Raw genomic sequence first — 23,166 nt, 5'->3', positions numbered from 1 at the left:
GATTAGACTCAGTGGGTGAAATTCTGTCGACCAAGTATAGATGCTGTGACCTTACAAGGTAGCATGTTTGCATGAATCACATCCATCTGTCCCCACTAGTGATGGTCATTTTAATCACCTGACTAGGTAGCACCCAGTTCTCAACTGTGCTATCACTGTATGCTTGCAAATAATAAGCATTATGTGGAGCCACTAAACAGCACACACATTTTCTTGTCCTCACATAAGGATCCCATTTAGGTGTGGTATCCTATGACCATTCTGAGTCTCTACCATGACAACACACAGTGACAATCCTACAATATCTTTGTGTCTGGAAGTGAGAAACTAGGGAGAGATCTGGAATGGTGAAATGAGTAACGTGATTTCGATACACACCGGAACTGAAACCAGCATGATGAACAGATGTGATCCACACAAAAAACACCCGCCATGTTAGCAGATGTTCAAACACTTGTAAGGAAATTCTACTTCGGTGTGCCAGGCCAGGCCACCTGAGGAAGTCTCTATGCAGATCCAGATCCCACTCAACAAATTCTCACTGTCCCTGCACTCACAACATGGGAGGCATGTTCAGAGGATTCCTCAGCTCTCAGAACCAAACACGTAAGACAGGTGCGGGGCTCAGACTAGGAGAGCTCTTTGTATTTGCAGTGAAATGAGACTTTCACATGTGCACTTAGACAGAATTTCAAATAAATAGGGACACTAACTTGCAGTTCTCCTTCCCACCATCCACCTGGGTTCTTTTTTCGGATCAAAATCAGCTGACCAGGAGCCAGGGTGAGTTGTTCAGGACCAGTAGCAATGTAGGAGGCAATAACCTGGGCAATTTCTGAAAAACAAGATCAAATGTTGCAGTGCACCACTGAGTGAGTGCAGAGAAGCAATGCCCAAGAATACACAGCAGTTTCCCAGGATCAGAGAGCAACACCACAGGAATGAGCAGACTGGCTGGGGGTGGGGGGGGGTGGGGGCTCTGAATCCTGACACCTGTGTTGGGCCTTTCCACTCAGCTCCGCCTTCTTTGGGTTCCTCACAGTCTCATGACTCACCAGCTCCCTGCCATGAAGTCCCACCCTGCCTGTTCTCTGCTTCCTGTCAAAGAGTCTTCCATAGTTACTATGAATCCTGATGAAGGGCCAGGTCCCTGCTCCCCCAGCTCTGTGAATCTGAGGATGCTTCCCTCTGCCTGGACACCCACAGGAGCCTGGTTGCAGCTCACTCACACACAGCTTAGGACTGTCTGTCATCCCATCAACACAGTCAAATCAGCCATGGTTCATATTCTAGAAGCGACCCATGAGTTTCTGGTTTGAAATCATGGATCCATGAGTTCAACTTCCTTTTATTCCAAGTTATAAGAGGAACATAGAGTTATGAGAACTTAATAAAAATGGTAATTCAGTATAGAAATGTCAATAGTTCTATAGTTTTCCTGAATCTTAAAGATCCCATGGGAAGGCTCCCAGCAGGACCCTGCCTAGACTCTGGTGCTGCTGAGACTTCCAGAACTCTGAAGCGACACGGAGCCAATGGTTTACTCCTCTACACTCCCCATCTCACTGAACCTGAAGGAGTAGAAAGGAAGGACGGTAAGAAAGGAGTGTGAAGGACAGAAAGAAGGAAGGAAGGGGGGGCAAGTCCTGACATGTCCTACTATTCTGCTTCATCCAGGGCGGGAACAGGATCCTGCCCCTTCAACAAGCCCCCATTACTCTGTCCTGCAGTCTGAGGCTGGCCACATGACAGGAGGGGCCTGCTTGGTGCTTCAGAAAACCCAGGAAGGCAAAAACTTGGAGCCCAGCTCACAGCCAGACTGGCTCCAACCGAGAGCTTGAGCAGGGAATCTGTGGGGATGGGACCACTCCTCTGGCATGCCAAGGACAAGTTCTAGATTCCAAGTTTTTGGTTTGGAGACAGTCCCAATTAGCGTCCTATTTGGCTTCAGCTGCTCCTGCTCCTCAAAGGCCCTGGCATACGGGCCAACAATCTGCCCTAGCATTCTGAAGAGCCCCTGTCCCCGAGCAGCTTGCTAGTTTCAGGGTAAAGTGAGGCCCACCTGAGAACTATCTGGACCCGCTGGGATGACAAATGTTGATTCGGATTCCGCCATGTGCTCTAACTAAAATTCCCTTTCCCTGGCTACATGAGCCCCATAGGAGCTGAGCACGCAGTCCATCCAGCACACTAGTGCCTGTTCAGACCTATAAATTCCTAAGGATTTGACGCCAAAATAGTCCCAGTGACCTTGGCCGGGAAGCCCGGCCACACCAACCCTCTTGTTCACAGCTGCCTCCTTCTCCTTCATCCCACTATTAACAGAACATGCGGTTTTGCTTCAAGAAACTAAAAATCTGGCTTCTGAGGCAGTGTTTGCCGGGGGAACCACCTGATTTTGAGTTAATGGAACCCATCATGGGACAAGGTCTGCTGCCATTCTGATTGCCATTGCCGGTACCACTGGGGCTTCATGTGCCACAGGAACCAGCAAGGGCTTTCCAAACTCAACAAGATGATGCCCCCAGAGCGGCTGACCCTGCAGTCTGACGGCTCCCTACACATCAACTTCCCACCATCCTGCCTGGGAAAGTCTCCATTGCCCACATCTGCAGCAACAGCCACACTTCACAGCCATGTATACGTCATTAACAGGGAAGGGTCTACCCACGCACTGTCAGGGAAGACTCCTCTGCCTCTACTTGAGACTTCTGGCTGTAACAAACCAAGGTTGGGAACACTATCAAGTACACTCATTCACACTGAAACAGGCATCGGGGTTTGTAACTTACCGGGTTTCTTTCCTAAGCTCCCTGCTTTCCCAGCAGTTCCAGAGCCCTTAAAACAGAACAGAAGGGCTCATTTGCATGCTGAAGAGTCGACCGTGCAACTTAAAGAAATGATTAATAATACAACCCCGCCAGAGTCCCTAAATCCCTCTCTTCATTCTGGGGGAGACATGGGAAAACATCTGACATTATGTCGGGGTAACGGGTGGAAACAGGCATCTTCAAACAGGTGGCCCTTACTCTGTGAGAGAGCAAATGTGTGGTCCTGCAAGCCAGGAGGCTCAGGATCCGGCTACATGCGGCACAGGCACATCCTGGGTCTGGGCAAATCCAACAGAAGGCCACATGACAGTAGGACTATCGTCCCCTCTCAGCTCGCTCTACTGCCTCAAGGCTAGCCAGGAAACAACAGACCCAAGTCTACCACCCAGATATCTCACTCTAATATTTACACTAGAATTTTCTTTAGGAACGGAACCAGCATCGGGAGGATGGATTCCACCCTCCTCCCCCCTACTTCTCTCTATCCAATTTCACACTGTCTGAGCACTGACATTTCTCTCTCTATGCTGGAAGCACATCGTAAAGCAAACCATGTTTTCTTCCAACTACCGAGTGTTCCAGAAACACTCTGGGGTTGAATTCCTCCCGGATAGCCATGGAACTTTAACCCAGCTGAGTCAGCCAGCAGAGACCATGAGAGCCAGGACAGGGGCCAGAATGCAGTCTGTGTGACAAAGTGCTCCATTGTCAATTAATGCTCCCCCTTGAGTGCCTATCCTTGTAGTAAATTAAGCATTTCAATGGAAATAAAGTGAAGGGTTTAATAAACCAAGTCGGTCACTGGAGAGATAAAAATGTGCGTTATGTCTACAAAGAACACATTTTATCGTTGCTGCTGTATTTCTAGTCACTGAAATCGAATGACCACTGAAGAGGAAAGGCTTGAAATAAATTTTAATCAATGAGCACAATTATAAACTATCAATTTTCTTGCTATTGTTTTGGCTGAATATCAAATAAGGAGGGCAGTGAAAAGAGAGACTGTAGCTACTTCCTGTACACGGGCCTGTAGTAACCCCCATGTTCCACCCAGAGGGAAGCACTGCTGGCCAGCCACAGGTCAGGTGGCTCCGGCGAGTTCCCTGAGAAGCTGCAAACAGTGGGGGATGGAAGGGCAGCTCCTCGGCCCCATGGGTCCAGCCTGGTGTCGCCACCAGAACGTTCTGTTTCCTTCTTAGTTTGTAGGAAGCTTTGCTCTCACACTGAACTCTGTATTTTATTGTCATTTGAATACATTTTATTTAAAAATCTTAATTGATAGTTATTCCATAGCCAATAATGAAATAACTGGAGATGGTGGGTAGAAAACACCTCACAGGTCTGTTGGCCTTTTAAAGCCAGCACATGCTGTTCATGTGGAAGGGCCTCAGATGCTTTTAGATAGGAAGGTATAATTTATTAAAATATTATGTTAGAAATAGCTTTTACATTCTCAGTATAACAGCTGATTTTTATTATGTTACTTAAATACGTATCAAAGCTATCTCTATATATCTCTCTCTCACACACACACACATATAAACAAACACACACACACACACACAGAAAACTTAGGTGAAATTTCAATGAATAGAATTTTTAAAAAGTTTAGATATAAACTAATGGTTTTGGATTTTACCTGTTCTAAAAGGTGACCTCATTTTAAGAGTTTCCGTGTCTAATGGCAGGAACTGAACCCCTGAAATGTCATCTGCATAATCTAAGGCCAACTTGCTGGCCCAGAGAAGGGTTGCACTTTCCCTTTCTAGGTCTATGGAGTCCAACAGGCCAGCTGTCTTACAAGGGACAATGATTTCTCCCCAGCTTTTTTCTGCCAAGTTCTGTAAGGGTGGGCAGACTTACACAAACACCCAGAATTTAGCAAGCTGCTCAATACCACAGCAAGCATAACTCTCCCCGGAACAGTAGTAACTCAGATTTTTTTTTTAAGCACATAGGGTCATTCCTGGGGGAAGAAGGTCAATGGCAAATGTACAGCAGCAGATGACAAGGCCCATGCTCACCACAGCCACTAGGAACACCGGGGCCTACAGAGGAAGCCCCGTGCACTCTGTCTGGCAGGTAAGTGACAGAGAGTGCCTTGTCCACCCACTGCCTCGATGATGCGGCTCTCCCTACGGGTCCTGCCAGCTCTTCTCTCTCAGTGCCTAGGCCGATGTGAAGGAAAAATAAACAACTATGGATTTACTCTCCTTGAAAAAAAACTAAGGTTCATTCCTGCTGGCCTGTTTCTATGGGTCTGTTAAGTGGCCATAATTATACCACGAAACTCCCTTAACTTGAATTGGCCACTATAAAACCCTCCAATCCCAATCATTTCATTAAGTTTGCACCGACTCGGGTTGGGGATTTAGCTCAGTGGTACAGCACTTGCCTAGCAAGTGCAAGGCCCTGGGTTCGATCTTCAGCTCAAAACAAAAAAAAAGTTTGCACCGACTCAAGACCACATCCTATGCAATCAGATATCTAAGGAGTCATGTTTGCCCTATAAGGATAGTGGCAATGCCCAAAACATACCAACCTCTTGGAACTCAATGTCTTTATACTGTGAGGCAAAAAACAGATGTGAACCAGAATGCCTTCATTTACACAGGCAAAGAACCAATGGCCAAGAAGAACTAATGAAGCCAGTGTCCTCAAAATCATAGACTGGTTACATATAGGAATACCATCAACACTGAACACTGGAGACAGATGAGAGCCCACCAGTGCAGCCTCCACTTAACCTCAGAGTTCTGCACTGAGGAAGCCAGGGCTTGCCCCACAGTACCAAAGGACATGGTCAGATACTTTAGTTACCACTGCAATCCAGAACTAAGCAGAACCCAACACAGTGTTCCCCTGGCAAACATCAACCCCCGCCAAGAGAACCACCACACACAGAGAGGGAGAGGAAACAGTTAATGTGGGTTTACCTCTGAATCTTTAAGCCTCACATAGTTAGAAGGGAAGACTCCGGACTTGTCGCCCACCGTTCCTGTCCACCAGTCACCATCTTTCTTGGTAACCAAAATCACATCCCCTTGCTGAAAGGTTAAATCTCCTTGCTCAGAACTCTCGTAAGTGTACATGGCAATAAATTCTGGAGAAATATTGAGATACGGAGAGAGCTTGATTGTTTAAAGACATCCCAGACAGCTTTGCAAAGGCAAATTTATGATTTAGGAAGTCAGAGTGAGATCCATCCAAGAGACACTAGCCACAGGTTAAAATCCAGGGCCGTGCCATTCCCGGGTTCCACGTTCACCACTGCACATGGAGATGCAGTGATACAGAGAGGGACTGCTGTGGGGGTCCAGCCACAGGAGCACAGAGCAAGTGCTCCGCACTCTCCTTACTGGACATCAAGAACGATCTAGGGTTGGTTTACATACATCAGCTCTTTAAATGAAAAAACGCTTCCACATTCAGCTTTAGTTAACATCGAGTGAGTGTCTACTTTGTGCTATGTACAGGGTAGGGATGTGTTCACATGCAGGCTCTTGGTATGCAAATATCTGTATTTCAGTTTTGAAGGAGCATGTAGTAGTTTTAGAAGACTTTCAGGTACAGTTCATACTTTCTATCAATCAAATGATACACCTTTCACTATTTAAGTGCCCAAGTGGACACCTGAGACATATAGTGCCGTGTATATAAACGGTAGGGGGCTGTTGAAGAGCCACACAGTAGGCCTTTGGTTATGGCTGGACATCTGCTTGCCACTCAAGTTGTATAGGCAGGAACAGGGATTGATGACAAACAACGTCTCCCCAGCTCAAGAAAATAACCAATCATTTCTAACAAGCTTATTAGAAATACTACTCATGTGATTTAGTCTCAAGGAGTAAGGTATTCTCTAGTGACTCCAGCTGGAGAGGTGTGCATTCCACAGGAACATCTCCCTTAACTCTAAGTAGAAGTCTACGTTGCTTTGACTTGACTCCAAGGCTCAGAACGTCATAGTCAAGACCACTGGACACAAATTCCCAGACGTTAATACAGAATATTTACAGGAGGAGGCATATGTTTCTTATTTCTAAGTTTTATCCACGTTGTCCTAGGCCTTTATACATTTGTAAAAAGTAATAAAAACCAAGCCTTTCAGAAGGCTTACTCTCAGGACAGACTCTATTGTTACATTGTAACGTATCTTACAAGAGGCGCTCAGGAAGACTCTATTGTTACATTGTAACATATCTTACCTGAGCTAATACGCCTTCAGAGCAGAGCGTAAGGCTGGCTAGCAACTAGAACTTTGTATAGAGATCACCTTGGTCAATTTGACGTTTATTTTGCATGTGGCTCATGTGTGGAGGTCAGATGACAAGGTGCAGGCGTCAGTTTTCCCGCCTACCGTTGGGGTTTCGGGTTTGGGAATCACAGTCAAGCTATCAGGTGTGGCTGTAAGCAGCTCCTCCCTGGGCTAATATGAGGATCTTTGTCCTGATGAAAACTGAAATAAGTATATGGAACCAAACCCCTCAAGTCTGAGCTAAATGGACACCCCTAACCACCAGGGGTCTCCCTCAAATGCAGGTGACTAGTGACCTGTGCTGAAGCCAGCACTGACTGCTGGACCCACAGCTGACACAGGTCACCCAAATGTCCTTGGGAAAAGAAGACCCTGCCTTTGGTCCTCCATGCTGGTAACAGGAAGCTCCATAGTTAAACTGAGCAGCAGTCCCACACCCGCGGACACCGAAGCTCTAGCAGGGCATCTCCTTCCACTGTCATCATTATTTGATGTCTCAGTATTCTGGACAAACTGGTCACGGGCTCCGTCTTACCACGCATCCCCACCCGGCCATTTCTGAGAGGAGTCTTGGCATTCTACATATTTCCTGGATTATTCAATAGATAAATCACCTTCTTTAAATCCATTTAAAATGTTGGAGTATCCATCACAATGTTTAGGAAACTCAGAAACGGGACTGCTAGCTGAGTGCAATATTGCAAAACGTTAAGGGTCCTGCAAGGACTGAGAGGTTCCTCATGCCCCGCCCCGCCCTACACAAGGTTGTGGGAAAGCCAAACTCCACAAGAGAATTCAGAGGGCTCCCAGCAGGCTCCCCTTTCAGGAGACACTTAAGAGAGGGGCACAGGCCCGTCCCAAGCCACTACTTCGATCTATCCACATGGATACGCTATTTAAGACTGCTTTATAGTTTAAATTAGATGACGTTTAATGTATTATTAACAAGGGGCTCATTAATCTGTAAATAGCCTTTCTCAGAATTTCTAATGCCAATATCCTCCTACAAGCTCTCCTTCACTCAGCAATCTTTCCTGCTTTTTCTAATGCTCAACTCATTTCAAGTCAACAGACAGCTACCACCTAAGATCGGACTCTGCTTCTATTCTGCTGCCTGACGTTCAGAGAGTGTGGGTCAGCTGTGATCTATTTATCAAGACCTCAAGTGTTGCTCTGTCTGCATGTATCCCTCCCATGAGAACAATCCCTGCTCTAAGAGGCTCTCCCAGTCAGCAAGAACATGAGGCCAAGCAGGCAGGAGCAGACGTTTACCGGCCTTCATTCTAAAAGCTTTACACATTTTATCTCATAATCCTTGTAACGATTTCCTTGGAAAATGGTGGTTACTATGTCCACTTCACAGATGAAGTTGAGCCATGACTGAAATCACATAATTACTACGAGAGAGCCAGAATATGAACTCTCCCCCTCTAGGGAGACCTGTTGATACATAATACACTAAGTTTTTGCTGTTGTTGTTTTTGGGAAAAAGGTAAAATTTGCTTTTAATTAGACTGAAGGCATATTACATTGAAAAAGAGATTTGTAACTTGTTCTAATAGTGCTAAAATAATTATTAAGAAAATGTGAATGTGTAAAAATGATTATTCTTGGAGTTCACATAATAATAAATATATATCCATATGAAAATAAATAATAATAGTTATGTGGAAAACGCTGGAATTTTTTTTTAGCAGTGAAGAGGTTTTATAACTATGCCTATAAACTATACAATAATTATTTTTAAAAGTCTTCTGAAGAATGGACTACTGTTCCTGGGAGTCAGAACTAGCATCGACTCTTCATCTATGCTGCCTCTGCCGAAGCAATTATTCCAAGAACTCGACTTTCCATTGGCAAAGTTTCTAAGGAACGCAACAATTTTACTGTAGTGCAGAAGAACTCTCTGTCACCACATAATGTATTCCAGACACCTGTGAAAAATCGCCACACACCTCCGTTAACAGCTGTAACTACAGAGTCTGCTCCCAGCCACGCAGAGGCTTAATAGGTGGCCCAGTCGGCCAGCATTCATTTCCAGTAATGAAGACTAGAAAAGACTAGTGAGGCCTCAATTATGTACATTTGGGTCATTTTTAAAACGTTTAAATACTATCTCCTCACAGGCTGCCATATAATATCCAGGACTATGTCATATAACAAAGATCAGAGGAGATAAAGCAGTAATTGTGTAATAAATATTGAGAATGAGTATTTCAGGCCTAAATGATCTAGCTTGGTCACTCACACAGAGCACAGAGAAGTGATCTTCTGCCTCAGCAGGGCTGTCCTCATGACACTCGTGGTGTGCTGAATGCTTCACTGGACTGTGCAGTCAGTTTTAAAGCAATACAATTATCCATGTAAGTCAGACAAGAGGCTACATAGGGAAGCAAGGCCATGACCGACTTATGCTCAGAACTTGATCCTTAGTGAATGCAGTGGGCTTCTTCACTGCCAGGAGACTAATTAGAGAATCCAGCTCTGGATGATCAGTGTCTCTAGCACTATTTTGAAAGGACTTCATAAAGTAGTTTATGTAAAGAGTTTAGCCTCTGCTTTACCTCAGGAGGTGGAACAGAAACATACGGCCTATTTAAGTGTGAGTCCAGTCACTGCGATCATTTACAGTCTACACTGAGTAATGTGCTCAGCCTCCTCAAGAGCGCAACACAGCCCGGTCCTCACCTTCTCCAGGTGCGGCTGGCTTGGCTGCCGGAGAAGCCACTCTCTTTAGGGTAGCAGGACTTTCGGAAGGGCCAGGATCGATGCTGTAGGAAGGGAAGAAGGGAGCAGTTTAACTCTCACCTGAGAATGCCAAATGACACTTTGACACTTGCTCTTTGAAAGCTCAAAAAAAAAGAAAACAAAAACCAAAAACCCAAAAAATCACAAAACAAAACAGCAACAACAAGAAAAACCCCACAGCTGCAGCAGTCACCAGAGCTGGGTTAGGGCACAGTGAGGGCACCAGGGGCATAACAACCAAGCTCACAGCACTGCATGCCCTGTTCACTACACAGGACACACAAGCTCACAGCACTGCATCCCCTGTTCACTACACAGGATACACAGGCTCACACCACTGCATCCACCCCCCATTCACTACACAGGACACACAAGCTCACACTACTGCATCCCCCGTTCACTACACAGGACACACAAGCTCACACCAATGCATCCATCCCCCATTCACTACACAGGACACACAAGCTCACACCACTGCATCCCCCATTCACTACACAGGACACACAAGCTCACACCAATGCATCCATCCCCCATTCACTACACAGGACACACAAGCTCACACCAATGCATCCATCCCCCATTCACTACACAGGACACACAAGCTCACACCAATGCATCCACCCCCCATTCACTACACAGGACACACAAGCTCACACTACTGCATCCCCCGTTCACTACACAGGACACACAAGCTCACACCAATGCATCCATCCCCCATTCACTACACAGGACACACAAGCTCACACTACTGCATCCCCCGTTCACTACACAGGACACACAAGCTCACACCAATGCATCCATCCCCCATTCACTACACAGGACACACAAGCTCACACCAATGCTTCTCTTCCTCACTACACAGGACACAAGCTCAATGCCAGCCTTTTCAGTGCTTACTAGCAGATGTCACAGTGTATTCCTGCTAGTGGTATCCTCTTACAACTCCCGGCTGGTTTTGGACATCCTCATGTCGAAATAATCAATAACAACCTTGTGGGTTCTATGCCACATGCAGACACTAATGAAGAAAGCCATTCACTCATTCTTCCAATTATTTCCCCAAACGCCTCGATCCTAAGTATTTGCATGTATTTGGTACTGTACTGAGTATTAAACATAAAGAGTCATAATACCCAAACAATTCAAGGATTCTTAGACAAGTCAATGCAGAACATGAACATAGGCTTCCCTGCCAGAGGAAAACAATCTCCCTTTCTGTCCTTCACACACACATTCTAACTTTTCAAGAGACAGTCATCCTGCAGCTCCCACCAATGAATCCAACACAAACAACAATATCTAATACTGCTTGCATCAAAGAGACAAGGATAAATACAGTACCTTGTAGCTTTCCTGACGGGCCCTGAAATGAGTTTCACGTAAGACTTGGGGAACCACCCCTTGTGACCTTGAACTTCTCCAAACCACCACATGTCTTGTTGTTCCAGAACGGTGATGACATCGTTTTTGTTAAAGTTTAAGTGGTTGTCTTTTTTGGCTCTCCAAGGATAGAGGGCTTGAGCTTGTAGCCCCTCCACTTTTTCACCCTTGTGTGGAACGACATAAAGGACCCGTGATCACACTGCAGTTTACCAACCAAGACAGAGGTGCACACAGTGCACACACAGCCACAAAGGACACTGCCTCCGCCTGGCCCGAGTGCTAGGCACCGCGTGGCTTCTCAGCAACTGTGCATTTCAGACATGGAGACAAAAACCCGCCAGCCGGCCGCTGCCAGACCCCCACCCAGCCGTGCATCTTCAGCTGCGGTAGCTCTGTGTCCTTTGCATTTCTGTGTCATGGAACAGACATTTTAGGAGTTGAACGGTATTTCAGTTTGGGTGGACACATGCAAACAGGCCATGAACTGGACTGTGCTTGTTTTATTTCCCATAATTCCAGACAGTTGGGATTATAAGGATGAAGAAAACATCTCTTCTGCTCTCTCCACATAGTTTGGACAAAACATTTTATTAACCTTTAAGTGGGATAAGAATACCCTCTACTAAGAAGGAACTTAGTGTACAAGGAAGAGACAGAAACAGCTAAGTATGTCATTTGGAGGAGTGAAATACACTACTCTGACGGTCTCCTGCTTCACTGCGGGGTCAGAGAGGCGAGAAGGACAGGGCCCGCCTCGGGACACCAGAGACAATCTCACTGGGGAAGCGGCATTTGAGCCGGGCCTTGAAGGATGAGCAGGGTTTTGAGAGCTAGCGCTGCAGAAGGGCACTCCAGGCCAGAGGCTCAGCCCAGGCAAAGGCCTCGAGGCGGCATGCCAAGTGAGCAGCAAGGGGTCCAGGAGAAGCAGCAGCAGCAGCACCGGGGGCTGTGGGCAGCCTCTGCTCATGGAGGGGTGGAGCAGGAGACAAGGCTGCAAAGGCAGGGGAGGCACTCATTATCATAAATCACTGTGATAACTTAGAGATAAAACAAGTCCCACTTCAGTTATCCACGGAAACGGAAAAGGAGCAAAAGTTAATAATGCACATGGAGAGCTGGCCCAGAGCCGTGTGTGCGTGACTGAAGTGATCTTTAGCTCTGTGTTCCGATCTGCTCAGTAGCTTCCGTAAGTGTGTCTGTGACCTCTAACCCTTGCTCTGCGTGGATTCTTACCTCCCCACACCGATACATTTTGACTTTCTTCCATTTTAGCCCCCAGGTCACTATTCTCAACCTCGTTTCCCTCCTTGCTCACTGATCCAGTGCGTCTCCCTTGCTAATCCTCAAGTACCTCATGGACTTCCAGGCCAGAGTGGAAGGGAAGCCGTTGGCTCAGTGTGTCTTCCCTGACACTCTGTCCCTATGCTAGGTTCCTGAACCAGCCCGAGGTCAGACAAGACTGTGACCCCTGGGGTTGAATCCCAGGTCCGCCACTGACTGATTCTGAGACACTCAGGCCATTGATGGGTTTCTCCAAGCCTCAGCTTCCATATCTTCCAAGGAGATGGTACTCCTCTAAGGCAGTTACAATGTTCAGAAAGACGTATGCAGAGCCTTTGCTGTGACTGACCACAGTCCCTAGTCCTAGCTGGGCAGTGTTTATTGCTAGAGAATGGTGAGTTCAGTTCAGCAGGGAGCCCGCACTCTTCCTGTGGAATTCCTAATCTACCGAGTGTCCCCACTCCATAGGCCCTCAGAGCTTGCTCCTCCCTCTCACTGACCGGCAGGGTCACTGTGCCCTCTCTGCTCCACTCCTCACAAAGCCAGAGTTCTCAGGGCCCAACCTCCTCTCACCTCCCTGCACCCTGGATGATTTCACCTTTCCTTCAGTCACCAAGAGATGGACTCTGCTGTCCACAATAGGCTCTTCTCTGCCGGGGCAGTCTCTGATAACAAGACCACCTCAGCCTTCCCCCTGAGCTCTAGAACTCACTCTCGCCCCCACGGCTCTTACTCACGCCTCACCCACAGCACCTCCTTGGCCACTGAGCACCGGCAGGACGTGCTTACGTGCGAGTGTGGGCAGAAGCAAAGGACTGCTGGGCAGGCGTCCGTCCCACGCCCGGCAGCGTGCTCCCGGGCACTTGCTGCGTTCTGTCTGCTGTCCCCAGCGGCCTCCTCTCCCTTGGGACATCACACTTGCTCTAGCTCGAACCCTCTCCCTCCTTCCAGACCATTCTGCCATGGGCTGCAGCAGCCCGAGGCCCTGCCCCACCTCACACTCAGCTTGTCTCACTGGACTGCTCTCTACGCCTCGGCTGGCTCCTTTCCTTCCCTCTGTGTGCTCTGGACACAGGAACTCAGCAGGCTCCAGGCTTTCACAGTAAGTGCCCTGTGAGCATGGCCGCTCGGCAGCTCCAATCTTCTTGTACACCACTCCCCACTGGATCTGTCTGCGTCTCCTTCAATTTAAGCATTTCCAGAACAGAAGCTCCCTGCCATCTCCTGGGGCCTCCCAGATGGACATGTGCTGTTTGATTGATTAATTTCACCCCCTCTTCATGATTACATTAACCTAAAGAGGATTGCTCACAACAACCACCCCTATGCTTTCAGAAATACTGTTCTTTAGCAGGGCTTCCCATTAGCCTGAAACCAGTCACCTTTTCCACTATGGACCAATGGGGTAGCCAAATGGGCGGACCCAGAATTTTCTTTACATGCACCCTGACTCTCCCCAGGGCAGTCTTGATACCTTTTTAATCGATCAACATTGAAGCTCTGATGGCACTTTTCCAATGAAGCTTCTCAGACAGAGGCAGGACAGCTTAAGCCCTCTGACCTCTGAGGATTACCGTAAATCTCAGGTTTCTGAACTAGGTTCAGTCAGCCAACCCAGCTTCACTGCAGGAGACTGCTTTTGAACGCACTGCCAACAAAAGTCTGCTGAAGTTGCTGGTGGAATAATGCTAGTTGCAGATCACACTCAGTCTTCACACCCTCACTGCCCCTACCTGGCCCAGGACTGGAGATGGGGAGGAGCCAGTGGCTGTGGCTGGTGTAAAGGCCGATCTCTGCCTTAACTGGCCAGCGCTGGGTACAGTGAGAGAAGGCTGAGCTGCCCATGCGTCCCAGTTATCGGTTTCTGGTTTCTCACCGGTGTTGGCAGGCCACCTAGAAGAAAAGCACATGTCATAAGTAGCACTTTCTGGTGGCCTGGCATTACAGGACACCCACACGAAGAGGGCATCCCAGGTAACAAATCAACCACGTTTACGTGGGCTTCTCTAGTTGAGAAGAGAGAGGATGGGAAAGAAGCTGGGTTCAGGTTTGACTCCGCTACACACACTAGTAGTGTCCCTCAGGCTGATCAGGACACTGTGCTTTCTCTCAATCTGGAGTTTTTCTCTAGAACACCCTGGCACTCTGGATACGTTGTGAGGGTTGCTGGATCAGTAGGTAGGAAACATTCACAAGCACCAAAACTACTCCGACAGCAGCAGCTAAGTAAGAGGAAGTGGGTGCTGCATTGGCAGCTTGGCAGCCAAGCCTCAGTCCCGTGTGTCCACAGCAAACACCCGGTCAGATGCCCAGAGGCCACAGTGACCACAAGTGGCACACCCAGCAGGCTAGGTGTCCTATCTCAGGATAGCCCCAATGTTGTGACTTTTACACTGTCAGGTAAGCTAATCTGTTTTGAGGTGGCTCTGAATGTAATATGCTGTTTATATCTTTATAAGACCTACAGGCAAAATTTGAAAACCAAAGCAACTCCTCCTGAGACTGTCCGTCTTGATGTTCTGGTGTGGAAAGATGCTTTTATGCACATCGGAGGGCTGGTACACCAGAGTTCTCAAGGAAGGGGCAGTGATCTGGTTCACAGAAGGAACAAAGCCACCAACCAACAACAAACGTGAAACATGACCTCAGGGATGGCTGGGACTAGAGCCTGCCTCGCACACACTGAGTCCCACACACGGTAGGTGTGGTAGTGCACACCTGTAATCCTAGCACTTGGGAGGCGGAGGCCTTGGGAGAAGCTCACAGTCATGTGATGAGTTTGGGGTTAGTTAGCCTGTGCTATAAGAGACCCCACCTCAACAAACAACCACGGTTCCAATTCTATATCTTAACTGGAGCTTCGTGTTGATAAGAGCTTTTCAAGCAAGAATAGAAAAGTAAGGCTAGTCTGGTCTAGGCCAGTAGAAGGCTGTTTCTTAGGCAGGGGTTCCACAGGGAGGGCACTCTTCAACACCTTTATGTGAAAACACGTGTGAGGGAACCTTGCGGGGGGGGGGGGGGGGGGGAACCCCCCCCCCTGCTTCTGCTCTCCTCTTCTCCAGCTGTTTCCCTCAATCTTTCTCTAGAAACACGCCTTGACCCTTTCTTTGCCTTCAGTGCTGTTTCTTCTAAATGGTTATTAACTTGAAAAGAAGTGTGAAGCCCTTCCTTCCTCCTCATACTCTGGCTGCGTACTAGTAAGAAATATTTTTGGACAACTGCACATGTAGGGCATGGACCTCCAAAGGAGGTCTAGGCAGTGGCTCATCTATCATTTGAAACCTCTGCTCACATGCTGTTTGCCGAATGCCATTTTCTGACGACAGGGCACGTACCCTTCTCTACACTGCACATTTGCTCAAGGTCAGCAACAACACAAAGTGTCCACAGAAACTGCTTTCTGTCTTATTCCAAACCACATGACTGGCTGCAATTTTTGTTCCTTGCTAACAAAACAGCGTCATTTCCCAGACTGTAGGAAATAACTGAATATTTTGCTGACTGACACAAATGTCAGCAAGGATTATTAGGAAGTTGTATTTGTCCATTTCCTCTAAAATAAAAGATACAGATGAATGATGGGACAAAACTCAGATGGCTTTCTTTTGTACCCTGGTAAACCACTGTTTGGCAGTGGTATTAAATCTAGTTTGGAGGCCAAGGACCCCAACTCGCCCTTAGGCCAGCCAGAGGAAGGGGTCATGAACATGTGCATCTTTCTTTCTCAAGATTCTACAAACTACAAGGAGGAGAGATGACTAAGTTTGGATTTCCAACCTGTCAAAGACAGCATATTAACACGTACGTGGAACTGAAGTCTGCCCAGTTGTTGGGGGCTGTAGAGGGCTCGGAAGAGGTCACTGGCAAAGGAGCAGGGGTCTCACGCAGAGCCAGTTTGGGGACGGGGGCAGATGTCAGATCGGTCACTGGTTTGGCTGGAGTGGGCACCTCATTTTCTGGAATCTTCTCCGCATAGTTTGCAGGGAACCATCCTGTCTTTCCTTTTAATTCTCCGCCAAGCCACCCCGGCTCTCCAGTCTGGCTCTCGTCCACCTGTGGGAAGTCACAGCATTTCACTGGAATGGACAGCCGTCAACTCTGGACCCATCAATCATCCCACCACAACAAAGGCCCAAGCCTCTGCCCATGACTGACACACAGCACAGACGGGGTCTTCATCTAAGTCTCAGTGTCCAGAAAAGTGACAAGGCATGTTCTGACTCTGCTCCCCACCCCTCCAGCTCCTAAGGACAGCCAAGAAAAAGTACGTCAGGGCCTTGGACATTCTGAATTGATCTGACAGGCTTCATCACTCAGGAAGTCATGTAATCATTAAAAATAATTTGTTTTGGGGGTTGGGAATTTAGCTTAGTAGTAGAGCACTTGCCTAGCAAGCGGAAGGCCCAGGGTTCGATCCTCAGCTCAAAAAAAAAAAATTTTTTTTTTGATTTGGGTTTATTATTTCAAGCAAAGAGTGCAACCAACATAAAGTTAGTATCCCTAAAAAACTCCACTAACCAAGCATCTTTTTTTTTAAGCATAAGGACAAGGAGGATAAAAAACAAAAACAACAGCCGTGGCTGGTTTGGCTGGGAAGCAAAGCTGACCCATGTGTTCGGCCACTTCAGAGTTCCACGGACACTAGATGAGGAAAGGAAAGAGGTGCTTATTTACAGCTGTCAGCAGTTTTAGTGGGACTATAATTTTCTTTGATACAAACTAAATTCTAAGACCCATGAAATCACACAGAGAATAGAGCCTTTTGTTAAAATTTTCAGAAGGGTTGTCTACTGTGCCAAATGCTTTAACTTCGGTTCTGTCCCCAAAGAGCTATTCAAAATGGCCCAAGCCACGCTCCATATCCCTACAGTTACTTCACCAGCTTATGAGCAGTGGGGACGGCTCTGGAGGACACCCACGCTCCCGATGAGGAAGCTGGCTCCAGGGCCAGAGTCCACTGAGTCCCATTCTCACACCTGCACAATGAACGGCCTGGAGCCGACGCCATCTGGCACTTCACTGGGCATGAAGGTGACTTTTCAGAAACCACAGGGATAGGGTAGGTCTAAACAGCAAACTTGAACCAAACCTGGGTCCTCTGAGGGCAGCAGGTGATCTTAACCATTGAGCATCTCTCTAGCTTCAAAGAATTTTTTTTTTCTTCCTGAGACAGGGTTTCTCTGTGTAGCCCTGGCTGTCCTGAAACTCCCTCTGTAGACCAGGCCAGCCCAGAACTCAGAGATCCACCTGCTTCTGCCTCTCAAGTGCAGGGATTAAAGGTGTGTGCTTCTGGTAAACCTTTATAGCTCTGCCTAGCACACATAAAAGTTTAACAACACAGTTCTGGAAATCCAACTCTGACCTTATGCAATGTTCTCATATCTGGACTTATGGTCCAGCTACCTAGTTTCGACCTAGTTCACTGAAAACAATCTTTGGCTGGCTCTCGGCTCCGGAAGCCTGTCTAGAAGCCTGGCTCCGGTTAGCCTCCTGCCAGATCATCTTTTATAGGAACCCATTTGATATCTGACTTCTGCCATCTGGAACTCTCACTGCCATACATGCCAACTGCAGGATCTACTGTCATCATCTGTTGAAGTAGCCTTGGGGATGTAAGGAATGAGATCAGAAGTCCAGAGGCAATGTCTGACCCTAAGAAAAGATCTAGCCCTCACCCAGCTACGAAACCACACCTGGTCTGCCACCAGCAAGGGCAGAAACCACGTGCACCTCTAAGCAGCCTCAGGTGCTAAAGGAGGGACCCCGAGCTCAGATTTGCCTTCACCGACACGAGCTCCCATCTCCGAGGCAAAGATGAAACCAGCCCGGGCTTCACTTACTGCCTCAACAACAGTGTGTAGTCTTATGACAGTGACTTACTCTCGTGGGATCGGCTTATTTTAATGACTATGGTTAAGGTCCAGAGCGGGGGAGGGGGGGAGGAACCCATTCTTAACACTTAGCCACTTGGAACAAAACAAAAGGTCAACATGAAAACGAGAGATATTTCTTCTCGGATTTGGAAAACCTTTGCCCCAAACGCCAATCCAATTTTGGAAACACACAAGACTATAATAAAGAGATTAAGTACATAAATTTGGTAACATGGCAGACTGAACCGTGGACTTTTCACAAAGCACACTCACCCAATGGTAGTCCTTAAGAGGGGTTCTTGTTCTATTTAACAAACAAGTTTTAATCTTAATATAATTTATCTAACCAGGTCTATCCCGTTCATCCCATTTCTTTAGGAATAATTCTGATAGAACATCATGGAATTGAAGCACAGACCCTAGATTCTACTTACATTTCTGGGATTTGGGCTCAGAGCAAGTCTACAGTAGTAACTATTCACTGTGTATCTCACCTGCTGGATGTAAAAGTCAGATGTGCAGCCGGGCAATGGTGGCGCACGCCTTTAATCCCAGCACTCGGGAGGCAGAAGCAGGCAGATCTCTGTGAGTTTGAGGCCAGCCTGGGCTACCAAGTGAGTTCCAGGACAGGTGCAATGCTACACAGAGAAACCCTGTCTCAAAAAAACCAAAAAAAAAGTCAGATGTGCACAGTGCTCAGTTCAGATTTAAATCAATTTGGTTAGAGTTTGAATTCTAATGGCTACCTGCACACTGGCCATTGTTTCACTAAGGAGCTTTGGTTTTTCTTACATTTCCAACTTGACTCCTGAGGAAGCACTGCTGTTACATTTGGGTCCTGAACGACATTCCCGGCTGCGCCAAAGGCTTCACCAGGCTGACACTACTGAGAGGTGGAAGAGCCATTAGGAAAGAGTGTTAGATTTGTGGGGTACGACTTTGAAGAGGGACTGTGGGACTCTGGTCCATTCCTTGCTCTCTCCTGTCCTGGGGCACATTATCCAACCATCCTTCAAACTCTTAAATTTTTTAACTTAAAAAAATTAACCTGTCTATGTGCACATAGGCACGCATGTGTACTTGTCCTAGAAAGACATTAGATCCCTTGCAGATGAGTTACAGGTCATTAAGAGCTGCCTGTCATGGCTGCTGGGAACTGAATTTGGGTCTTTGGGAAGAGTAGGGAGTGCTCTTAACTAGTGAGCAATTTCTTCAAGCTCTGGACACAGGTACTCAGCAGGCTCCAGGCTTTCACAGTAACTGCCCTCTGGAAGAGTAGACAGACCGCGTTCTTAACCACTGAGCCATTCCTCCAGCCCCTCAAACGTCTTTTCTAAAGCAGAAGCTTAGAGGCCAGGGATTCTTCCTTTACTACAACTACGCAAGCCTGCTGTGGTGGCACACAGGAGGATGTGTGAACGCACGAACCTGGCCATGTTACTATCTGAAGCACATAACTCGTCAGACCTGGCCCCATGCCTGTCACTGGACGTGTACACCAGTCTCTCAGTGATGTTCAGACCAGCTGTGAAAGCAGTTAACGCAGGTGTTAACACTGGAGATCTAGAAAATGCCTGGTTTCCCTCTAAAGATTTATTTATGATGTACAGAGGAGGGCGCCAGATCTCACTACAGACGGTTGGGAGCCACCATGTGGGTGCTGGGACTTGAACTCAGGACCTCTGGAGGAGCAGTCGGTGCTCTTAACCTCTGAGCCATCTCCCCAGCCTGGAAATGCTTTTTATATTATGGTTTTCTCCACGAGTAGAAAAAGAATGCAAGCTCTTGCCACACAGGCATGAGGATCTGAGTCTGGGTCCCATTACTCCATAGAAAAGCAAGGAGTGGTGGCACATGCCCATCATCCCGGTGCTGGCCCGGAGAAGGCAGGGAGCGATTCCAGCACAAAGTGACTAGGTGGCTGGTGACTTTGGACAGTTTTCTAGAAATGACTTAGGGTTAGTTCTGACAGGACGAAGGGGTGGGGCTAGAGCACAGGTGCCCGAGTCCCCGTGAAAGGACCAGAGAGAATCCGGCACTGTCTATTCGGATTGAAAGTTGCCGTCGAGGGGCTAAGCAAGGCTGTGATTGGAAAAGGAATGTACTTATGTCTGTAGAGTGCACGCATGTGGAGGTGGACACGGGAGTGGGGCGAAGAGGGCACGTGCGAGCTGGAGGACAGCTGTGGGGTGGACGCTCTCCTTCCACCTTGCCATGGCGACAGGGATCAGGCCCGTCAGGCTCAGGCTGTGTGCAAGCTCCTTTACACACTAAGCCACTTGGGAATTCCTTGCACAGTTCTGACACGCCCGACACTACTCTCATCTTGGCACCAGCGTTCAGATGTTCAGCTGGGGCTCGTTCCTCAGATAAATCTTAACAAGTAAAGTTCCTCCCATTGCCTGTCCAGGTGTGTGGGCAATGCACAGCAGACGTCAAACTTCACACACACAGACACACACAGACACACACACCCAGGGATGGCGACCTCCACATCAGAAAAGAGGCCGTTCTTGCTAATGCTCTGAGCCTCAGCCATCAGGGACAAGAGCAGCCTCAGTTAGAGGAACCCCTGAGCACATCACTCACATCGACTCCGTGCTTCTTTAAGTTGCTAGGCTACTACTGGACAGTCACGGAGAACCACACCACAGACTGGGCTCATCTGTTTCTCATGCCGTTTCCAAAAGGGATTTAAGTATTCAAATGGCAGACATCATCCTATATTTTCTTTACAGAATCAAACCTTCAGAATATGACAACACACAGGTGGCGCATTCAGTTGTTAACAATGAAAACATAGTTTGGGAGCAACTGGTCTCAAAGAAGAGAGTCTAAAAGCAAAGTATTTTTAAAGGATCCCTCCCCCCACCAAGACTTCCTGTATTCAAAGGGGAAACGTGGATGACTGATGTGCAAGCCTGCTATTTTTCAATGCCGTTTTGAGGAATCTGAGAAACTGACGGCCGCAATCCTGACAGAAATGTAAGTGAGCCCAGAATTATGCAATGTCACGGGATTGGCAAATAACTTGTCAGTCTCTACTGTCTTCACACTCAAGGTCTTTGAGGGAGTTGCAGAAGCAGGACAAGCCAGTGGTTAAGGCCAGTCTTGGCTACATGGCTTGAGGTCAGCCTGAGCTGCAGGAGACCCCGTGTCGAGGAAGCAAGGAAGGAAATAAATAAATAGCTCACACTTGTCTTTTCAGCACAGATCCCAACATGTTTTCACTGTCACAACATCCAAAGGTCTGCTCACTTACACAGAAGTAAAGCGATTTAAAGAACGAGACACGAGCGAGAGGCAGACTTCCTGACGGAGCCACTTACCCTTTCCCTCTTAACCTCCACCAGGAAAGCAAAGGGTTAAAAGCGAGGTGAAAGATGTTTAATGACATGGTGCACCTTACAGCACGTCTACGTTCTACTCATGGAATCAAACTGCGGTTAGCTGGCCAACTCCGGGAAAAGGAGTCAGCTGTTGGAGGCCCCCACTAAAGCAACAGTTCCTCATTAAAACACACATCACTGTTTAATATCCTAGGATGGAAAGCACGTATGTCTCAATTCTTAACTTTCAGTTACTTGTAAGTGAATCAAGAAATTCAAGTCATTTAGAAAATAATTTAGACCAACTACAATGCTTTATTCTCCTTTTAGAATTGGCTCTTGTAACGTGACAATTCTTAGATGTATTGGGTTCTTAATTTACGCCAAGAGCACAAACGGCAGCAAAGTAGAACCGGACATTTCTGTTAATTTTCCAAAGAGTAATGCACATTCTCTGTATTTAATTCATCACGTAAGAAACCAAACCAAACTAACTTGCAGTAGCTGTGAGTGGAGGAATTCTGCATTTGCAACTATTTCTTCAGACTAGTAGTGTGTAGTGGTCTAGCCTCGCCTACACGGTCAGGCAGTCACGGACTGACCGCACACTGATGGTGCGGTACAAACGCTGTCTTTAACACCTGCGTTGAACTGCTGTCACGACACTTTGGACACAAAACTTCCATTCTGATACAAAGGAAGGGAGGCTGAGTGTCTGCTCCAAAGACCTCGACTCTGCACCCCTGGATCTCACACTTGTTGGAGATTTTCTGATTGTGCAACGAAGTGCAAAAAGAGGCCAGATGCCAATCTCTGCCATCTGGCGGCCATCTTTCTTACCATGACTACATCTCCTGGCTGGATGGTGATTTCGTCGTGACTTCTGGATTCAAAGGGGTACAGCGCTCGGTAATACACCACTTTTGCGTTCTCCTGTGCAGGAATTGTAAGCGGGCCCTTCTCTGTTCAGGAAGAGGAGGGATTCATTACAGGAGTCACTGACATGCCACTGGGAATATTTCCACCCATTCAAGGAATTTCTGACACACACACTGAATGCTGAAGGAGAACAGACTCTGAGAGGAACAGCTAAGAACGCTGGTTCATGTTCATTAGCGGGTTCTCCAAAAATGAGTTCCCAGAACTGAGTGTGGTGGGCGAGGCAGGCCAGAGAGCCTTTCTCCACCTCTTGGTTCTAGCAGTGCACATCTGCAAACGGTCAACAAGCTCTGCTCCCCACCCAGGGCGTTGCTGCTGGATGACAGCAGATCTGATGAGCTAGAGAAGGGGAAGAGGAAGAGAAACAACTTTCCACATAAACAGAGGCAAATGTTGGTCTTTGGGGCACTTAACAGGCTCACAAACCCTAAGTGCTGACTCCACATAGTGTCCTAATATACTTCTGGGTAACGAATAAGGAAGATAATTTAGATTCTTAAATCAAACGAAACAATTCTGAAATGCAC

General features: G+C 47.4%; 1 protein-coding gene across 9 annotated transcripts in view; it reads right to left on the bottom strand.

Annotated features, from left to right (window-relative positions):
• The window catches only part of Itsn1 (intersectin 1), a 184,238-nt gene that overhangs the window by 45,940 nt on the left and 115,132 nt on the right, over positions 1–23,166 (bottom strand). For 7 of the 9 annotated variants that reach the window (XM_036204123.1, XM_036204122.1, XM_036204129.1 and 4 more), the window contains 9 exons: positions 22,541–22,662; positions 21,701–21,715; positions 16,304–16,551; positions 14,232–14,391; positions 11,176–11,381; positions 9,775–9,857; positions 5,768–5,934; positions 2,793–2,838; positions 714–835 (listed from right to left, as the gene is read on the bottom strand). In XM_036204123.1, coding sequence (XP_036060016.1) covers positions 714–835; positions 2,793–2,838; positions 5,768–5,934; positions 9,775–9,857; positions 11,176–11,381; positions 14,232–14,391; positions 16,304–16,551; positions 21,701–21,715; positions 22,541–22,662 — 1,169 coding nt within the window. The remainder of the gene's footprint in view (positions 1–713; positions 836–2,792; positions 2,839–5,767; positions 5,935–9,774; positions 9,858–11,175; positions 11,382–14,231; positions 14,392–16,303; positions 16,552–21,700; positions 21,716–22,540; positions 22,663–23,166) is intronic. The other 2 variants (XM_036204127.1, XM_036204132.1) reach the window with 1 other exon arrangement.

Source organism: Onychomys torridus, chromosome 12 (assembly GCF_903995425.1).
Source record: "Onychomys torridus chromosome 12, mOncTor1.1, whole genome shotgun sequence".
Classification (NCBI taxonomy): Eukaryota; Metazoa; Chordata; class Mammalia; order Rodentia; family Cricetidae; genus Onychomys; species Onychomys torridus.
This window is presented reverse-complemented; position numbering and strand designations above follow the sequence as displayed.